Genomic DNA, 18,528 nt, shown 5'->3' with positions numbered 1-18,528 from the left:
CGTTTGACTCGATTGTTCTGAGCTAAACTTTGTCACTGACAGCCGTCCTCACAAACTGACAAACTGACAAAGACGTGGCACACAAGGTACGACTGATTCTAGGCTACAAGACAGCATAACGAATTTAATTTTGATTAAACAAGTGGGCTTGTTTTAAACACATCCTGTTCTTGACCTGTATCTTCTGGCTGTTTTGATGTGTTCCCCACCTCCATTGTCAATGGAGACCGTTCATTACCGCGTGTTTAAGGGCAAAGTACTTCCAGTACGCACGCGTGTAAACGTCACGTGAGTGTGAATGGACGTGCAAGAATTTTGTGAAATTACAAACTCCACACGATCACGTGTATGCTTGTGGCAATCCCACACATCAATTATTCTTGCCAACTTTCCCTTCCCGCAATTACTACTGTTTGATCTTTGCCCTTGTCCAGCTTTGCGCTCATTGGTCAGCTGCCTAGAAGACGACGTCACTTCCGGTGTCTCGCTTCATTTGTTTCCTCCCTGTTGATCTCTGGTTTCTGTAGCCGTGAAATTCGTTTTCGTGAAGCAATGAACAGCAAAGGGTTAGTTAATACGATGAGTTTCTCCACAGACAAGCTCCTCAGACATCCGCCTGAAGATATGGCACAGTACCGGAAGTGAGGTACGCTACTGGAGGTCATGTGACCTTCACTCACGCAAAAGGAGTTTTTGTCCAGATTTGTTGTTTGAACTTTCTGTACCTCTTTCAAGCAGATACATCATTAGAAAACCAGAGTTTTCTCGCTGAATAAAACCTGTTTTTAAGCGAATATTGAGGGTTTTGTTTATTCGCCACTTCACAGTTTGTTTAACAAAGTAGACTATCTCTGCTCCCTCATCTCGGTGCTTGCGCCCTAGACAGTTGCCTCTTTCATCTGATATGAGTGGCGGGGAGGGAGCATTTTACAAGTGAATGAAACATAAATACGGTAACCTTTTACACCGAACTTTGGTAAGTATGCTCCATGAGCTTCACAATACAATCCACGTGACTGTGTTTATATAAATTACACACACACACACACACTCACACACAGAAACACACTCACACACACACACACAAGGGCAACGGTGGGAATATTTCTCAGACGATGAAGTATGAGATCTGGGAGATAATGATCGCGGCGTGTAGAAACACATTTCTTCGCATTTAAACTGTCTGCAAACTTTTACAACAGTTTTTCACCGTCAAGTCTGAAGATTGCTTTCAGAGTTTTAAATCTTGTTAGCTTTTGTACACGTAACAGCGCTTAGAAAAGAAATAAGAAAGAAAACAAGTCATTTCGTTGACTAGACAACTCACCTCCTCCTACCCTTCTCTAACATCGATGATCACATGGAAAACCTGTATAAGGCTAGTGACTGGGTGCAACGATTTCAAGCAGTGTGGACTTGTTCTGGTTTCTGTCTTTGAGGTCTCATGTTCATATATATATATACACACTCGAGTACACACGCTCGCGCATTGTTCCTGTCACTCGGTAGAGTTCCCACAGACATACTAAAGTATGTAAACAGTGGGCAGCCTCCCAACTCGCCACACAAGCTGGTGTTTGCGAGAAACCAAGGACTGGATCTCCCAGGCTCCTTCTTCAGTCCCAAATGAAACTGTTAACACTATTATGTACAAACACACTTTAATAAGTAACATCGTTAACACGCACAGTAGATACATGACATAGGAACACATGTACATCAGCAACTCTTACACACCTCATAATGAAGATCATCGGTAAACAGGCCGCAAACAAAACATTTTTGTTTTACCAACTCTTGCTTCTTTCTCATCAGCAGTCGGCTTTTTTATCTCACCTTCTACTTCAGCAACAACCACTCATCGTCAGCGTTGCTGTCATTATCGTCATTGTTGGGTAACTTTCAGTGGGACTTGGAAATCGTTCACAAGTAAAGGTTAAATTAAAGTTAACCACTCGCCCTCAGCCAGAGAAACCCGAGATAAATGAAAAGGCCTGTGTACAGGTTTATAGTCTCACAAAGTTGATATCTTCATGTAGATGTTGGGGACTTTGCATCGAGTAATGAGTTATGCACGTTCATTGAGTGTTCAAAATCAAAAGCATTGTTTTCTTTTGACTATCTATCCAGGGCGATAGACCTCTCTGATGGACGCGATATTATTGTTTACTCTCGATATTTTCCCTTCATGTTTAACCTACCTTCCCTTCCATACACAACAATCGCTCTCACTGGCAAAGAAACTCCGACAAGCCGAACTTGCAGCGGTCCCTCAGATTCATGCATCACGTGACTTAACGGTTACGTACGTTATTCATCACGTCACCGACGGATCCGTTTCTTCATTCGTCGTCCTTGTGAACGAATCGCGAGAGAGAGAGGCCCGCATGTTGTTGTGCCACTTGCGTCCTCACGGTTCATCCTCACATCGCATGCTTGGTGTGGAGGAAGGGGAGATGTTGTTATCACCCACAGTACTCTCCTGATGCAGCTCGGCTGCTGCACTCAGTTTCCGCTCGCACGTGGTGACGGCGTCGCCGCAGTCGCTGGCAGACGTGGAGTCGTGCCTCTCTGCCGCCGTCGACACGAAAGAGGTAGAGTGTACTTTATTCAATAGCCTCTTGCTTCTTGTTAGGTCAAAGCGAAGATGTGAGCCCATGTTCATGCCATCTACCGGCAGAAATGTGTGTCAATGAAAATCAGCGTTGCGCCATATACTTTTTTTTCACAAGCTGAAGTGCAGATATTTTTCCTGATGTCTTTTCAGGTACATACAATTCTTCTGCGTTAAAGAAGTGCCGGTTGAACAAATTTTGCTATGAGGTTGAAATTCACAGAACTGCTGTCAGACGTACAGATGACACCCAACTGTCGACAGGACAACAACAATGTCGACTGTCCTGACACTACTGTGTCTCTGTAGCCTCACCTTGTGGACCACCACGGACGGCAAAGTATTCACCCCCGAACTGACTTCCAAGAATTGAGGAATTCGTGAACAACCTCATGCAGTGCCGCGGGGTTATCGGTCTGTCCTTGGCCGTCGTCAAGGGTAACCAGACCTGGACTCGAGGGTTCGGCATGGCCGACAAAGCCTCCGGACGACCGGTCAGTTCCTCCACCTTGTTCGCTATCGGATCCGTGACCAAGGCCTTCACCTCACCATCCTGGCCATGTTAATCGACGAAAGCCAGGGGTGAGTAGATCCCAGTCAGGTTCCCATGGCAACCAATCTCGATCAGCTTGTACACATACAGTTTACATCGCAGTCTTCTGTTTACGAAGTGCATCAAGCATCTCTTACTTTTGTTGTGTCTGATTCTTTGTCTCCTTTACAGTCCCTCTTTCCTATTGCTTATTCTCTCTCTCTCTCTGTGCCTGAGTGTTTGAGTGAGAGTCTGCGCGTAACATGCTTTGCAATATTTACCAATACAGTTTACTTACACTCAGTTTGTAATCCACAGATAAGACACTGGATGCCAGGTGTTCTGGGCTTTATTTCAGGTCAAGAAGGGAAAAGCCGACCAGTTTATTCTTTGAAACATTTTAGGGTCTCAACTGTCCCTCGAAATCCGTAATTTGTTATGTCTATCGCAGGGTTACTGACATACTAACATGGATTGCAGATAACTAGCAAGGGCAATGTCAGCCCTGATGTCTGCAGTGTTGTGTATGTGTCACAGTTCAAAGTCTCGATGTTGTGTATGTGTCACAGTTCAAAGTCTCGATGTTGTGTATGTGTCACACTTCTGTCTGTCTGCCGAGACCAACTCTTAGTCTTTTACGAAGTTCTCCGCTGTTAGTCTCGGCGAGCCTAAATAATGAATGTAACTAAACCCTAAGCTTTGTATCCATCTGCCTCGTTTTAGTAATCTGAAATGTGAATAAACCGGAAGCTTTGTACACAACTGCATCGTTTTAGTAGTTACTTGGAAAAAAATCGTCTGCAAGAGGTCCAATAATACAAGTTTGTGCTTTAACCGATTTTTACGACTTCAGAAGAGGGGCAACAATTATGTCATATTTCGAAAAGAGTTATAACTGGAAAACCATACATGTTTTAAGTAATATTGACTAGACAGAACGATACTAAATAAAAATGACAGCTGATTTTGAGCAAAGAGATAAAAAAATATAAAACAAGCAAAACCAAGTTGTAATTAAAAAAAGGGCAAAACGTACAAACTCTATTTTTACTATTACAAAGAAAGTATTGTCCAAACATCAACTCTTTGAAAACAAAATCTCCTTCTCGATTTACTTCTCCCTCCTTCCTCTTTACCTTCCAATTCCCCACATTCTGTCTTGCAACTTCTGTATCTTTCTTTGCCTCTCTTCTTTCTTGAGAGAAATGGAATTTAGAGAACAGTTTCTGTGCAGACAGCGGTTGGTAAAGTTTACACTGGTCACAAATTCTATTGCGCTCTGTTTTAGTTGAAAACGTACTTTGTTTCCTTGGACTTGAAAGGAAATCACGAGACCTCAGAAACTGTGATTGTCTGAGTTCGCCATCAGGATTTATTTGTTCAGTGCCAGACACTTCCAGCTGTTTGTGCTCAGTTTATCGCGGTTTTCATCTGCAATGTTATTGTTCTCGTCAATCTACGATTTCCCACGAAAGTTCTGGATGCAGAGTTTGTCTGACGACCAGACATGCATGGCAAAGAGCCAAAAACCTGTTTAATTACTCAAGAAGAGGCGGACCACAAACAGCAGCTGAAAAAAGTAGATAGCAGCAAGGAAAAACGACTTGGATGAAGCTTTACTACGCCATTACTTTACGAACTGCATACCTGAAGCTTCTAGTTACAGAAACAGACTTAAAGGAAAAGGCAAGCGAACTGGACCATTGGACATAAAATGACAAAATACTGATGTTATCAATCCCCTCCGCTCAAAGTTTCAAAACAATTGTTTACCTTCAGCTGCTAGTACAAGAAGTTATGTTTTATGCTCGAGAAAATAGAAAACATGGCGGCTTCCGGTGTAGAAAACGAGTCAGAACTTTAGTATCTATAATGATCTCTGAGGATAACCGTGTAGTTTGGTCAGATAATATGCTGAAACACTTTACACTAGAACAAATGCCGGATAGTTCATAAAATAGCATAGACCGAGCCAGTGGTAAGAACCTCAATATGTTGATATGTTAGTATGAAATATGTATAATTTTATCTGTCTAAAACCGACCGTGTTTTTAGGTTAGTTTAACCCCTTCGCTGTTTGTGAACTGCAAGGGTAAATAACACGTAACGGAGAGTGAGTGAGAATGTCAGCGGACAAAGGGAGATCACTCTAGCAAAGAAAAAGAACAAGCAGACGGCATTGAGGGACAAAATGGCGGAAGGACGCTGTGTGTGCGTTAAGAGGACAAGCGTAGATGCCAGCGTTGAAGAAGTAATTCTTGCCTAGCCAAGGTTTTTTTTTTCGTGTACGGGCAAATTGTGTTGGAGCCTTCTGAAGGAGGATTAGATCTAGAGGATTCCTCGATCGCCTTCGGTGAAACACTCAGCAGTGTGTGGGCTCGGTGCTCCGTTGGCTCCGTGTCGTCATCTACTGTGACTGCGTGAACCTCCTCCCCGACACGATCATTGTGTACGGCCTGTCGCTGAGCTACACTGAGTTTGCTACCCCCTCCTGAAAAGAAACTCCGCCTGTAGTAGATTACCAGTGTGATTTGTGTTATTCGTATTCTGACTGCAGATGCAAAGGGCGACCACCCTATGCACTGTGAGTATGGTTACAGACGACTGATATGTTGAAGAGGTAATGAGAACTGATACACCGCGGACTAGAACATTGGAAACTGTTTAGTTATGAACTGAGAGAGTGATATACCTATATAATTAAAAGTAGAGACTATTGCATTACTAGATGTCTGCTTATCATAGATGGTTTTGACCATCTTCTCTAAAGAACTGAGACATTGTCGTATAAATAGATCTGTCTGTATTCTATGTCGTACAGTCCTGAGCAACTTAACAACTTACACGTGTTATTGGAAAGAATGCGCAAGTCCGACTGTTGGTCGTGACACGTGATGTGGACAGCCTCAGGCAATCGTTGTTTTATGTGTTGAAAGAACTCGTACGGACGTCGTGTGTGTGTTGCTCGTGTGAGAGCCGGCGTCCGTGACATGGTCTCATTGTTCCCGATTCCAATATTGCTGCAACTATTAATCGTCACGAATCTATACGGTTGAAAATCCGCTAGTTCCTTAGACATGATAATATACTCTATCACAATACATTAATCTTTTTCTATAATTTGTTTGTTTGTTTGTGTGTGTGTGTGAGAAAGCGTTTGAAAATCAACGCAAGCGCTTATTACTAAAAACAGTTATTATTGTCAACTCTTTAGTCAAAATTTCTTTTCACCGGGTATGTCTGCAGAAAGTACACGTGGCAAACAAAGGTCAAGGACGTTCTTGGAAATGAGTTCCAGCTGGCAGACGAGTATTTGACCAGTCACGTGACAATCAAGGACCTGTTGCTACACAGGACAGGCTTAGCGACCACCAATCTTCCATTGTTCGCGGGTTTCCCAGACACTCTGACAAGAAAGGACTTAACTATGTAAGCTGCTAGAGCAGACACTGAAACTTGCTTCATTTAAGAACTATGTTGTGCACTTCACTTATTTCAAGAAATTGGTTCAGTACCTGAAATAGAGCAAAACAGCTGTCCACCAGCCAAATCCTAAACTACAAAATAACTGAGATACTGTTCTTGAAATTTTGCTAACAAAATTAAACTGAAGTTTACACTAAGAAATACATTATATTTTTAACGTAGTGTTAGTCAGACAAGAAAATACTAATTTATTTGTGTCTTTAGGCGGCTGCGGTTTCTTCCGGTGTCAGGACTGTTTCGTGACGAGTATAACTACAACAACTGGATGTACGCACTGGCCGGGAGGGTCGCCGAGGTGATGGGGGGAGCATCCTGGGAGGAGCTTCTCCATCAACGCATCTTTCAGCCTTTGCAGATGAATGACAGCCGGGTCATCGGGTACAATGTCGATGTGGATGCGGACAACTTTGCCTTGCCTTATGTTCAGCTCAGGAATGAAATTGTGCGGTCAGACCCCGTGATTTACAAGTAAGTAAAGAATAATAGTTGTAGAGTGATCACACACACACACACACATGCACGCACACTAATTAGACAAAACTACTAACAAAACTTCTAAAGGAAATTCAAGGGGAAAATAAAAATAATTAGAAATAATTAGTATAAAGTAGTTAAAGAAAAAAGGTGTAAAAACATGCCTTTTCAAGTGCATAGTTAAACTTCTTACGACAGGATGACTGCCACAGAGCCCGCTATCGCCATCGCCTCTTCTGCGGACGACATGGCCAAGTGGCTGTCTTGGCACGTGCGGGGAGGAGTGACGTCAGATGGCCACGTGACGCTCAAGAAGTCCTGCCTCCAGGAGATGTACGCACCGCACATGGCCGTGCCCGACCTTACTTACATTAAGAAGCCACAGTTTCCGATCTCAATCAACAACTATGGTTATGGGTACGGGTGGACAACAGCCACTTACAGAGGTAAGCAGCATTGACCTGGCATATCTGATTTCTCAGTTATGTTTGTCATTAGAGCGCTTAATTAAAGTCATCTTTATGTTCGCTAAGCTTGAAATAGTTCAAATGTTACAAAGTGGTCAAAATGGGAATATTTTTCCTGTTTCTCTAGGCAGTCTAGGGTAGCAAGTGTCAAGTATAAAATTCAGCTTAAAGCTGCTGAGAAGTTAAGAGAACGTCTCCCTACCATTAGATGCAAAGCGAATTTGTAATAATTTTTGCTTTAAAATGATTCATGCTTTGACATTAATTTTAACTATTGAGGCACCCAAAGGCAATAGCAGGGACGAGAACTTTAAGGATCTGCTAATGAGGCGTTGACCAATCATTATGTGATGTCGCTAATAGGTCTTGATCTCTTTCCAAAACCCAGAGGGAGGCTGCAGTATTCAAAGGCTCGAATTTTGTAAACGGACAGGCGTTTTCCACTTAGATTTTGGGAGTTTTTTAATTGCTTAATTTGAGAGTTATTTGACACTCGTGCTAGCCTTTATTCTTTAATAATTTCCTAACAGGCTTTGTTTTCAACTTAGTGCATTGCAGATCGAGGTGCTTAACCATTTAAACCGTGAACTTTATTGTCTCTTTTCAGGGTATTCGATGGTCTGGCATAGTGGAATAATACTCGGTTACCTCACACTCTTGACTCTTCTACCCGATCTTGATATTGGTATCTTCATCAGCACCAATGGGCCTGGAACTATGAACACATCTTTCGCTCGCTCAGAAGTCTCCTACTATATAACAGACCTTCTTTTAAGACTAGACCCTTGGTTAAATAATGCAAACGCTTGCCAGTTTCCTCAGGAGTGGGAGAACGTGACAGATGACCCGTCAGAGGATTCAGTCTTGGTTCACGGAGAACTCAAGGGACTTCAAAACTTCGTTGGACAGTACGGAAACGTTTTGTTCGGGGACATCACAGTAACTAAAAACGGAAGCAACGAACTGCTGGTGAACTACGGACGAGTGACGGGAAAATTGCATAAAACAAAGGAAGACCATGTTCTTATGATGGATATTTTAGGCGTCTTGGAGTTCGTGACACATGTAGGGAACGATGTCTTGTACATTAACACGACCTTCGCGAAGGCAGACGAGAGTGGACAATACCAGGAGATATTAGTGAGCTCCCCTTCAATGACTGACAGTATTATTATGGTATTCAAACGTGGAGTTACCTTTTCCCATCTGTCAGACCCACTGACCAGCGGAAGCACCACATCAAACTTTGCTTTTATTCTCTACTTTATGACCCATTTCTTCCTTTTCTTGCTGGTGTTTCCCGAAGGGATTTTTATAAATACGAATGAAAGAAATATACTTTAAACAAACAGCTTCTTAGAGACACAGTGGTACTGAAGCTCTTCAGAAGGCAACGCATAAATTTAATCTGAATGTTCGTGTGTCAAATCAATTTACATTAATATTAAAATTAACACGATTTTCTAATCTGAGAATCTTCTAAGCTGATCCTTCTTCTATTTTATAAACGTTCTCGGTGAATATTAGCCTTGATTTTAAAATAATGTGCTGAAACGTAAATGTGTTATTTCTTTCTTAATTACACTATTACAATACTATACTATCAGCACTTCGAAGAAATTCTGAACCAACCTCATCCCCATCTTTTCCTGATGTACCACCAGCAACTGAACAGCTCCACGTCAACACTAGCCCTCCCACTAAAGCAGAAGTCATCAATACCATCAAAACCACCTGGCCAAGTGACCAGAGAAAGGAGACCTCTCCCAGTGCAACAGTTCGCGGGGTATCATACTGCTGTCCATTCCCAGCAAAGTCTTGACAAATAATAATAATAATAATGATAATGATAATAATAATAATAATAATAAATAATAATAATAATAATAATAATAATAATAATAACAGAGAGAGACGGAAGAAGGCACTAGACAAGAGACTGAGACCAGAATAAGCAAGGTTTTACCAGAATAGGTCATGTACTGACCACAACGCCACCCTCCGTATCATCAATGAGCAGTCTAAAGAGCTGTTGTTGTTGTACGAGAGAATCTTCACTTTTCCGAATTGCACGTTGGTGAACGGACGTCCGACTTGAAGAGACGCAAGAAAGTGGTCCGCTGGACTTTGCGAATGTGTAGTGTACTGGAAGTCTACAGCAGCACGAGTTAGACTTAGATTATTGATGTACGTAAAGGAGTGGTCAGTAAACATTGAGTGGTGAACACTGAACGTCGAACTGTGATTATAGTATAACAAACTGAATATTGATTTATTGTGTGAGCATTTATGAGACGAGCGACATCGAGGAGAGATAAGTTTTTAAGAATTACGTGTGAACCTAAATGTCAACTATTTCTGTATCTATGTACTGTTTTGTTACATTCTTTGATTTATATATATATTGGCATATTAACTGAGTGAGTGTTGTAATTAGGTGTGGTCGAGCGCTTGTTAACACGTACCATAATATCAGTGGTTAAGCTCTGATATCTAAACCCAGGGACATACCAGTTCGAGACACGTATGGCGCAGAAAACTTCTGAGTAGACACAGCCATCAATGTGTGAACTGCTGTCTCTTATTACTTTCACAGTTCTAAATGTGGTCATTAAGGCATTCAGCCTTTTTCATGACGGTAAAATATCGCACTGTTCAGTCAAACACATTCCTTTTTATTTGTGATCAAACCAATCACTATAAAAATATTTTTCTTAAAATATAAAAATCTTTATTGTTAAATATACCAGCAGATACCATCTGAAGGATATCACAGCTAATAAAATCTACTGAGGTGATTTATTATTGAACTGTACTTTCAACGACGGCTATAAAGACAGCTGACACCATCAAAGATATGAACTCCAGTCTTAATCTCTAGCCTTTTAAAGTATGATTGCAAAAACATCTGGTTCTATTAAAGAGGGGAACTTCGGTATTAATTTCTCCTATTTGTTTTCTCTGTCGCCTTCTCCGTGTATGTCCTTCATTCCCTCCTTCCTTGTGTTTTCGTGTGTTCAAAAGAAGCGTGTCATGACAAACAGATTCTTTGACAGTACGAGCGGCAAGACAATTCTCGAATAAATAATGTCGTGCTTTCATCCAAAATAAATCGTTCTGTAGCCGTAGTCATCAAGCCAGAGGAAGTGGTTTTCCTGGGGCAAAATAGTAGTGTAGTCAGACCGCGGTGTGCGCATGCTTGCTGCCCTCTACCTTCCCCTGTCCCCCTCAACACACCATCAGCCCACCAGCACCGTTGATGATTCCAACCGCAGCTTTGATGTGATTCAACTGCTGAAACCATCATTCGGACAAACGGCGACGTGGCAAGCGGCTGACGCCACCCCTCCCTGCACCACCACCAAAAACTTAGCACCCAGGTGATTAGCTCTATAAATGCGCACTCTTCTCTGTGGTATTCGGCAAAGAGTGTGTCCTCAAAAACAGACTGGACAGAAAGCGAAAGACCTAAAATCTTGTGAAGAGGTTGACGAGCCCAGTGTCATGAGTGTCATCAGTAGACAATCTTGGAGGACCTCTACGACTGTGTTCAGACAAAAACAATGTCAACTATCCTGGCCCTGCTATGTCTCTGTAGCCTCACCTTGTGCACCGCTGTGGACTGTAAGATGTTCACTCCAGAACTGACTTCTAATATTGAAGAGATTGCAAACGGACAGGTAGATAGCAGCAGTCACCTGCTACACCTCAGAAGTGCTCCAGCGAAAGCCTTGACATCCGGGTGATCATCTCTATCAAGACCAACTGTTTTCTGGCGTGGCAGTATCAGCCACAAGTACTGAGGTACCCGGTAAAAAGTCTCGTCACAGCAGTCTGAGGGAAGTCTGAGGATGACTTACCGAGTGTCAGCACTCCTAGGAGGGCTTCCACAACTATCTTTATAAAAAAAAACCAACAATGGCGACTGTCTGGAACTGCTGTCTCTGTAGCCTCACCTTGATGTCCTTGTGGTGAACCTCATCCAGTGGATTTCCTTGGCCGTCGTCAAGGGGAACGAGACCTGGATCTAGGGTTGGGCATGACCGACACAACCTCCAGACGACCAGTGCATTCAATTCAATTCTTTATTTACGAGGGGTAAAATAAGCAGCTGAGCGCTTTTTTCCATTTAGCCCTCGCCCTTTACAGGGAACGAAATTAACTAAATAAATGAATTAATTAAGCATTATGAAAAATTGAATAAACATAAAGAAGGGTGGATATTTAAAAGGTGATGTTAAGAATATGTATTTACAAGGTCACCTGGAATTGAAGGAATCTCTAGGGGCCTAATCTTGTAAATGTTTGAATAAATGGCGTCGAAAGCAGTGCAGAGAGTGCAACTGCTTGAGATGGAGAGGAAGGCCATTCCAAAGCACACTTCCTGAGAATTTCAGACTAGATTTGAAGAGATCAAGTCTAGGAAAAGGGATATTAAGTTTTGGTAAAGTTCTCAAGTTATTGGAGGAAAACAGTAGAGAGAGTCTTGGTGATAGTTTGCCCGTCAGTATTTTATGCATTGCTTCACGTTGTTGGGCATCAGCTTGGTGAACTCAACCACCCTGACTATAATCAACGGTAATTGATTGCCACACACATTTCGATTAATATGTGATCCAATACATCAGTATATAATAATATTGTTTAATTTGCCATCAAATTCCATCTGAAAGGATATAAAACAACTAAGACAGAAATCTATCGTCGTGATTCATTATGCAAGCCGTACTTTCAACAACTGCTATAAAGACAGCTGCTGCTATCAATTATAAGAACTCCAGCATCTATATCTACTTTTAAACACTGTTGTAAAATGAGCTGATGCCTTCAAAACAAAGCAGTAAAAAATCTCGAAGAAGAAATTAATTGGAACTTGTAAACAACACTGCAAGAAAGATTGGGACTCATCACATTATCCGTGTAATAAGACGACGTACACTTACGTTGACCACACACGACGTATTACACACACATAACGACGATGAGGACGAAAAGATGTGTAGGCGAATCGAATCAAAGAGGCACAAGTTCAGAGGAATGTCACTAAGACAGTTATAATGAGAGTTTATTACCGTCACTCATCGTGCAGTGCAATTTTCCCCCATCACCACCACACACCATCAGCCCACCTGGTCACAGCGCCTGAGATGATAAACGGCGACGTGGCAAACGGCAGACCCCAACCTCTCCCCCACTCACTACACCACCCCTGAATTTGTTCGAGGGAAAGCGTTGACGCCCATGTGATCAGCTCTATAAAGACGAGCTATTTTCGACGTGGCAGTATCAGTCACAGGTAACTCTTACCCGGTAAAGAGTCTCAGACTGAACAAAAAGGGCAAGATTTAGGAAGGTGTGATAGGTTGACTTACCAAACAATGTCGACTGTCCATGCACTACTGTGTCTCTGTAGCCTCACCTTGTTCATCGCTGCGGACTGCAAGGTGTTCACTCCAGAACTGACTTCTAAAATTGAAGAGTTCGTGAAAAAATACATGCAGGCATATGGGCCTGTCGGCCTTTCCTTGGCCGTCGTCAAGGGCAACGAGACGTGGACTCGAGGATTCATGACCGACAAAGCCTCACAACGACCGATCGATTCTTCCACCTTGTTTGCCCTCACGTGGTCGACCACAGTCTTCACATCAACTCTGCTGGGTATGCTGATGGATGAGAGTAAGAGGTATGTATTTACTAGTTAGGTAAAGCTAAGGATGGGCTCACATCTACAAGTCGAGACGTGACTTTACAAATCTCTGCATATCAGGCTAAGAAAATGTGGTCCCTGGGATAGTGTTCATAGAACTTGGCTAGTCGCTAAAGTTCACAGTTATCCAGTTAGCGCTTTAGTTACCTACGTGCAGCTGGGCCCAGAATTCCTGTTAACGCCATGTTTGATGTCATGATTTTAGCCTTTTGAATGTTGGTGTGTGGTGATTCACATCATTATTTTTCCTTCTTGCGAATTTGGTCTTTTCTAAAAACACTTGCAGTTATTTGTCTTGAATCATTTATAAAAGACTTTACTTTCACAGTCTTTACTACCTATTCATATTTTCATAAACCTGCTGTTAGATTTACCAACTAGAGTCGTCTCGAGGGCAGTTTATTATGTATAATCAACAATAACCTCTCGCCATATATTACTAGACACAAGTTTGCATAACTTGATGGTTTTCCGAATCACTAAACATTTGTCTAATCTTGATAAAGATATTTTTTTGTCTGTGCCTATGAACCACCTGAAAGCTCTCCTGTTTACTTGCACTTCGGAGTAAATAATAACATTTCCACTATCAAAGAATGATGGGTGGAGTGCATGTTGAAGTATGGGGATGCGTCTTTTGTGTTGTAGCAGGGGATGTATCCCCTTTACTACGTCCTTCATTATCTTTTGCTCGTGCATGGGCTAGTCCTCTGTTGTGTGTATGTAGATATGTATTCTCCCAGTAAGAAAATCTACATGCAATTAAACTTACTTTTTGTACCGTTCATTTCGTCTTCGTTCTGATCTACGTTCATCAAAGGTTCGCTAGGCACGTGGTGTCCTGTGACTGAGCGACTGGGTGTGTGTTCGTGCCGACTGTCAGCAGTTGCGAGCGTGCATCTAGCGACGCTAGGGGGGATCCGCGACACTACAAACATTCTGCGAACTGTGACACAATTTTCTCCTGAAACTTGAAAATTTATTCTTGCCTTATAAATTTTCAAAAATTTTGTACTCCTCATTAACGCACATGAAAATTATTATTGACAACTTCTAGAACAGAAATAGAAAAAGTTGAATGAATTTGAAAGTCACTTTAGTAAGTAGACCACTTATTCAACTGTACTTTATGGTTTTGCCAAAATTCTATTACTGTAGATTTTGTTTAGCGGAGCTTTGTTTTGTTTCAGCAATTAAAACAATTAATATTAACGCCAGTGACATTCATTTGCTTGATGTCTCTGCAGCGGATACACATGGAATACACCAGTCAAAGACATCCTTGGCAGCGACTTTCAGCTGGAAAACGACTACATCACCAATCACACGACACTCAAAGACATTCTTACGGGGAGGACGGGTTTAACTAACAACATCACACCCTTATTTGCTGGCTTGGAAATATCGAGGCAAAATTTAACGAGGTACTTAAAGAAGTCAAAAGGGTCGAACTTTTATTCTAAAGTAGTTTCAATCATGGTGTAGTGCTTCTAGTCCTTTAAGCTATCTCCACCACACTGACATCAGTTTGACAGCCTAAGTAAGTAAAGGTACAAAATCGATTTCGTAAACAAACTGAACATTTAAATAAGTAAATTAAAACAGTAAATAACAAATAGAAAGTTACTGAAACAAAAATTACAAACAAGAGAAAGACTTTCTGTCCGTCTGGCTAGTATCTTGCACTGAATTCGTCTATTTAGTAGGGAAATGGCTCCCCACTCACTCTTTAAGCCTTGTCGTATGTACAATATGTACAAACAACTTTAAGCATTATGTTTACAGACGGCTTCAGTATTTACCTGCAGCGAGGAGTTTCGTGACGTGTTGAACGACAACCATCTGGATGTACGTACTGGCCGGGAGGGTCGCCGAGGTGATGGGCGGAGCATCGTGGGAGGAACTTCTCCACCAACGCATCTTTCAGCCTTTGCAGATGAACTGACAGCCGGGTCATCGGGTACAATGTGAAGGTGGATGCGGACAACTTCGCCTTGCCTTATGTTTGGCTCAGGAATGACGTGGTGCTGTCGGATAGCGCGATTTACAGGTAAGTGGTTTGACATTTGTTTGACACAGTCGGTCTCACTGCAGTCAGGTTTGTACTCAATGATATGATATAAGAACTTCGTGCAATATTCTATCTTAAAAGTCTCTTATAGTATAAATATTGCTTATTTTTACTGTTATTATTTTACTGTTATTCCTTGCGTTACCATAACGATGCTTTTGTGAAGCTATCACAATGCTCTCAGGTCGGCGATGAAATAGTAAACAGTGGTAATACACAAATAGTACACCGCAATAATGTCGACAGTTAGCAGTTTTTTTTTTTTTTTAGGCCCTTCGCCCCTCCTGGGGCATAGGCCATCGACGACAGTCTTAACTGTTTTCGATGTTTTGGTAGCAAGGATTTGTTTTTACGGGGTGGGGGTGCTGGCACCACGCCCAACCCGCCTCCTTTTTCAGCCAGGCTTGGACCGTCCTTGGCGGAGGGCAGCCAGCCCTGTAAACAGATGCCACGAGAAAGAACAGCATGCCCGAGACGAGAAATGAACTGGGCAGCCAACCTTCACTGTATTGGTGACAGGCGCTAACAGCGCTAACAGCGCTAACCGTTGCGCCACCGGGCCGCTTGACAGTTAGCAGTACTAACACATAAAACCGTAGCAGTAGAGGGAAACCAATAGTAATACAGAAAACTGCAATAAAACATAGAAAATCTTAAAATAGAAAAGTAAATTAGTAGCGATTCTAAAAAAACACAAAACAAACTTAGTGTTTATAGAAAACATTTAAGAACAACACAGGTCGACACTGAAATCATTACTGACATAAAAAGGTCCTAATCTGTAGTATTTGGTATGCTGAAAAACTACAATCATCAAAGTTTTTTTATTGTCTCTCGTTTTGAAGATATGTGATACGCCGTTCATTCTCTATGTTTCACCTTCCATCTACTTCAGTCGCTCATGCTGTCCACATGACAGAGACTACACAACAAATGACTAACTTTATTTCAGTAACGTGTCTTCTGTAAACATTTGTTGACCAGTTCAATAGACGACACTAGCTTCATAAAAATCTTGTATAGAATAGTTTTCTCTTCACAGATTCACACCAGCGGAGCCCACGATCGGAATCGCGACCTCAGCAGGCGACATGGCCAAGTGGTTGTCTTTTCATTTGCGGGAAGGGAAGACGGCGGACGGAGTGCCTCTTCTCAAGAAGAAAACCCTCAAGGAAACATATAAGTTGCAAATGGCTCTTCCTCATACTTGGAACTTCGCTAAGAAGCCTGAGGACCCAGTAACCTTCAGCGTCTACGGCACTGGTTTCTCCTGGTTATTTGTCCTACTACCGAGGTAAGCATGCTTACGACTCTCTAGTTTTTACAGATCTCAAGCACGCACCACGGAGGTACGGGTACATTGACGTTTGGTTTCCCAAAGTTTGATTGTGAGTCTCATAAACTTTTTTTCTAATGCTGACGTGTCTGTTATGTTAGTGAGACGGTATGGTGCTCCTTGGAGGGGTACTCCTGAGGGGCCGGCTCTCACATTGTTGTTTTCTGTTTGGATGTGGTGCTTTTACTTTTATTTACCGACCTGTACTTTGTATGACTTCATCATCATTGTTCTGGACTGTTTAATCACCTGCCACATTTTTGTTTTTTCTCTTTTCATATCAACTGTCATGCAGTGTCACAGTCACTCGGGTTCCCACAAACCCCTGGACATTTGCGTGTTCTTTTCTACACAAACAACGCTGTACATATTTTATAACTTTAACAAGTAAAATACACAATAAGTGTTGAAAAAAATAGTAAAATACATCAGTAAATCCTTACTACTATTTAATATATATATAATTACTTATTAATGATCTCTAATTCTAAACTCAGTCCTGAGAGAAAGTTTCTTTCTTGATGATCAACTTCAAAACTAATGAAGTGTAAAGTTCGATACAACACGCAGTCTTCTCTGGTCAACACCATCACAGTTTCTTTATTTTACATGTCGACCTGCAGTAGACTTTGCCAAACAGTGATGCGCTTCAACATTTAACTGCAACTTCTGTTTTGTGATTATGTGAGGATTCACCTGACAATTTGACCTGCCTTCTAATTATTTATTTATTCTCCTCCAATGACTTTCACATCTGTAGATCGACATCTTAGTCTATGAAATACTTCCGGCCTTTTTCATGGCATTCCCATTAACTTCACAGAGAGAGTCACAAGAATTTTGTCTGTGGTGTTGTTGTATTTGTAATGTGTATAGAGTCTGTATTTAACTTTAATACCGCGCTATAAAAACTTTTATCATTCTTATTATAAACCCGGTGGGTTTTGGCATCTCCAGGTTACCAAGTGGAATGTACGGCGGGACCATTATACAGCTACGACAGCTTTATAGCCCTTATTAGAGATGTAGACCTCGGCATATACTTCAGCACTACTGCTTTGTTCGACACGTACCTGCATACACGATTTGAAATCTTCTACTACATCGTTGACTTACTTCTTGGAGAAGATCCTTGGCGAAACACAACCACCTTCCCCAAGTTCTCTCTTGCACCAGATCGAAACGCTACCAACACTACCTATACTCCTTTTGTTGTCCCAGGTATCGTGGAAAATCCTGAACTGTTTGAAGGAACCTACGGTAACAGGCTGTTCGGGGACGTTTCCATCTCCCGCAACACAAGCGGTGAACTACTAGTCAGCTACGGCCGCATCTTAGGCAAACTGCGGAAAACCAATAGCACCAACGTCCTACTGGCAGACCTCTATGGCCCCTTGGAGTTTTTATACACATAGCGGAGATGACGTGGAGTACATCAACATCACCTTCACCTCACCAGGTGAATTTGGTCAGTACCAGTCGCTTATGTTGAGTTACTACGATGACCCGCTTCTGTTCCAGCGTAATATCACTTTTCAGAAGTAGCAACAAGTAACGGTACCAGCGGACACAATCAGCCGTCATCTCTCCTGGCACTTTAGTACAACAACTTTAGAGAACAATGTCCATGAAAGCAATAAAAGCGAGCTCGTTTAAACAATTCCATATTATTGTAGAAAATATACTTTTTATGTGATGATTATATTTAAAGAAAACCACATTTATATAGGATGTTGTATAGGGACTAAATATATCATCAAATTTCTTGGAAATGTTTGACTGAAGAAGCATGGTCCATCTTTTAAAAGAAATTTAAAATAAGTGAGAATATCACTGAATTG

General features: G+C 41.8%; 1 protein-coding gene and 1 long non-coding RNA gene across 2 annotated transcripts; both read left to right on the top strand.

Moving 5' to 3' along the window:
* Positions 1-2,060: 2,060 nt before the first annotated feature.
* On the top strand, positions 2,061-11,652 carry LOC112559805 (penicillin-binding protein 4-like). Its single transcript, XM_025231227.1, has 6 exons — positions 2,061-2,594; positions 2,768-3,196; positions 6,393-6,575; positions 6,837-7,100; positions 7,305-7,552; positions 8,181-11,652. The coding sequence occupies exons 2-6, from the start codon at positions 3,174-3,176 to the stop codon at positions 8,915-8,917; spliced, it is 1,455 nt and encodes a 484-aa protein (XP_025087012.1). The 5' UTR covers positions 2,061-2,594; positions 2,768-3,173; the 3' UTR covers positions 8,918-11,652.
* Positions 11,653-12,571: 919 nt separating this feature from the next.
* On the top strand, positions 12,572-18,490 carry LOC112559764. Its single transcript, XR_003098362.1, has 5 exons — positions 12,572-13,256; positions 14,528-14,704; positions 15,066-15,330; positions 16,394-16,645; positions 17,645-18,490. It is a non-coding gene; the product is annotated as an uncharacterized LOC112559764 (long non-coding RNA).
* Positions 18,491-18,528: the final 38 nt, after the last annotated feature.

Source organism: Pomacea canaliculata, linkage group LG3, assembly GCF_003073045.1.
Source record: "Pomacea canaliculata isolate SZHN2017 linkage group LG3, ASM307304v1, whole genome shotgun sequence".
In the NCBI taxonomy this organism is placed as follows: Eukaryota; Metazoa; Mollusca; class Gastropoda; order Architaenioglossa; family Ampullariidae; genus Pomacea; species Pomacea canaliculata.
Note: the sequence above shows the minus strand (reverse complement) of the source record. Positions and strands in the feature narration are given on the sequence as shown.

Bases quoted from the DNA above. Each gene is read 5' to 3' on its own strand.
- LOC112559805 (XM_025231227.1), top strand. From the start codon at position 3,174: ATGTTAATCGACGAAAGCCAGGG. The intron at 3,197-6,392 runs GTGAGTAGATCC...GTATGTCTGCAG, and splicing joins TTAATCGACGAAAGCCAGGG to AAAGTACACGTGGCAAACAA. The intron at 7,553-8,180 runs GTAAGCAGCATT...GTCTCTTTTCAG, and splicing joins GACAACAGCCACTTACAGAG to GGTATTCGATGGTCTGGCAT.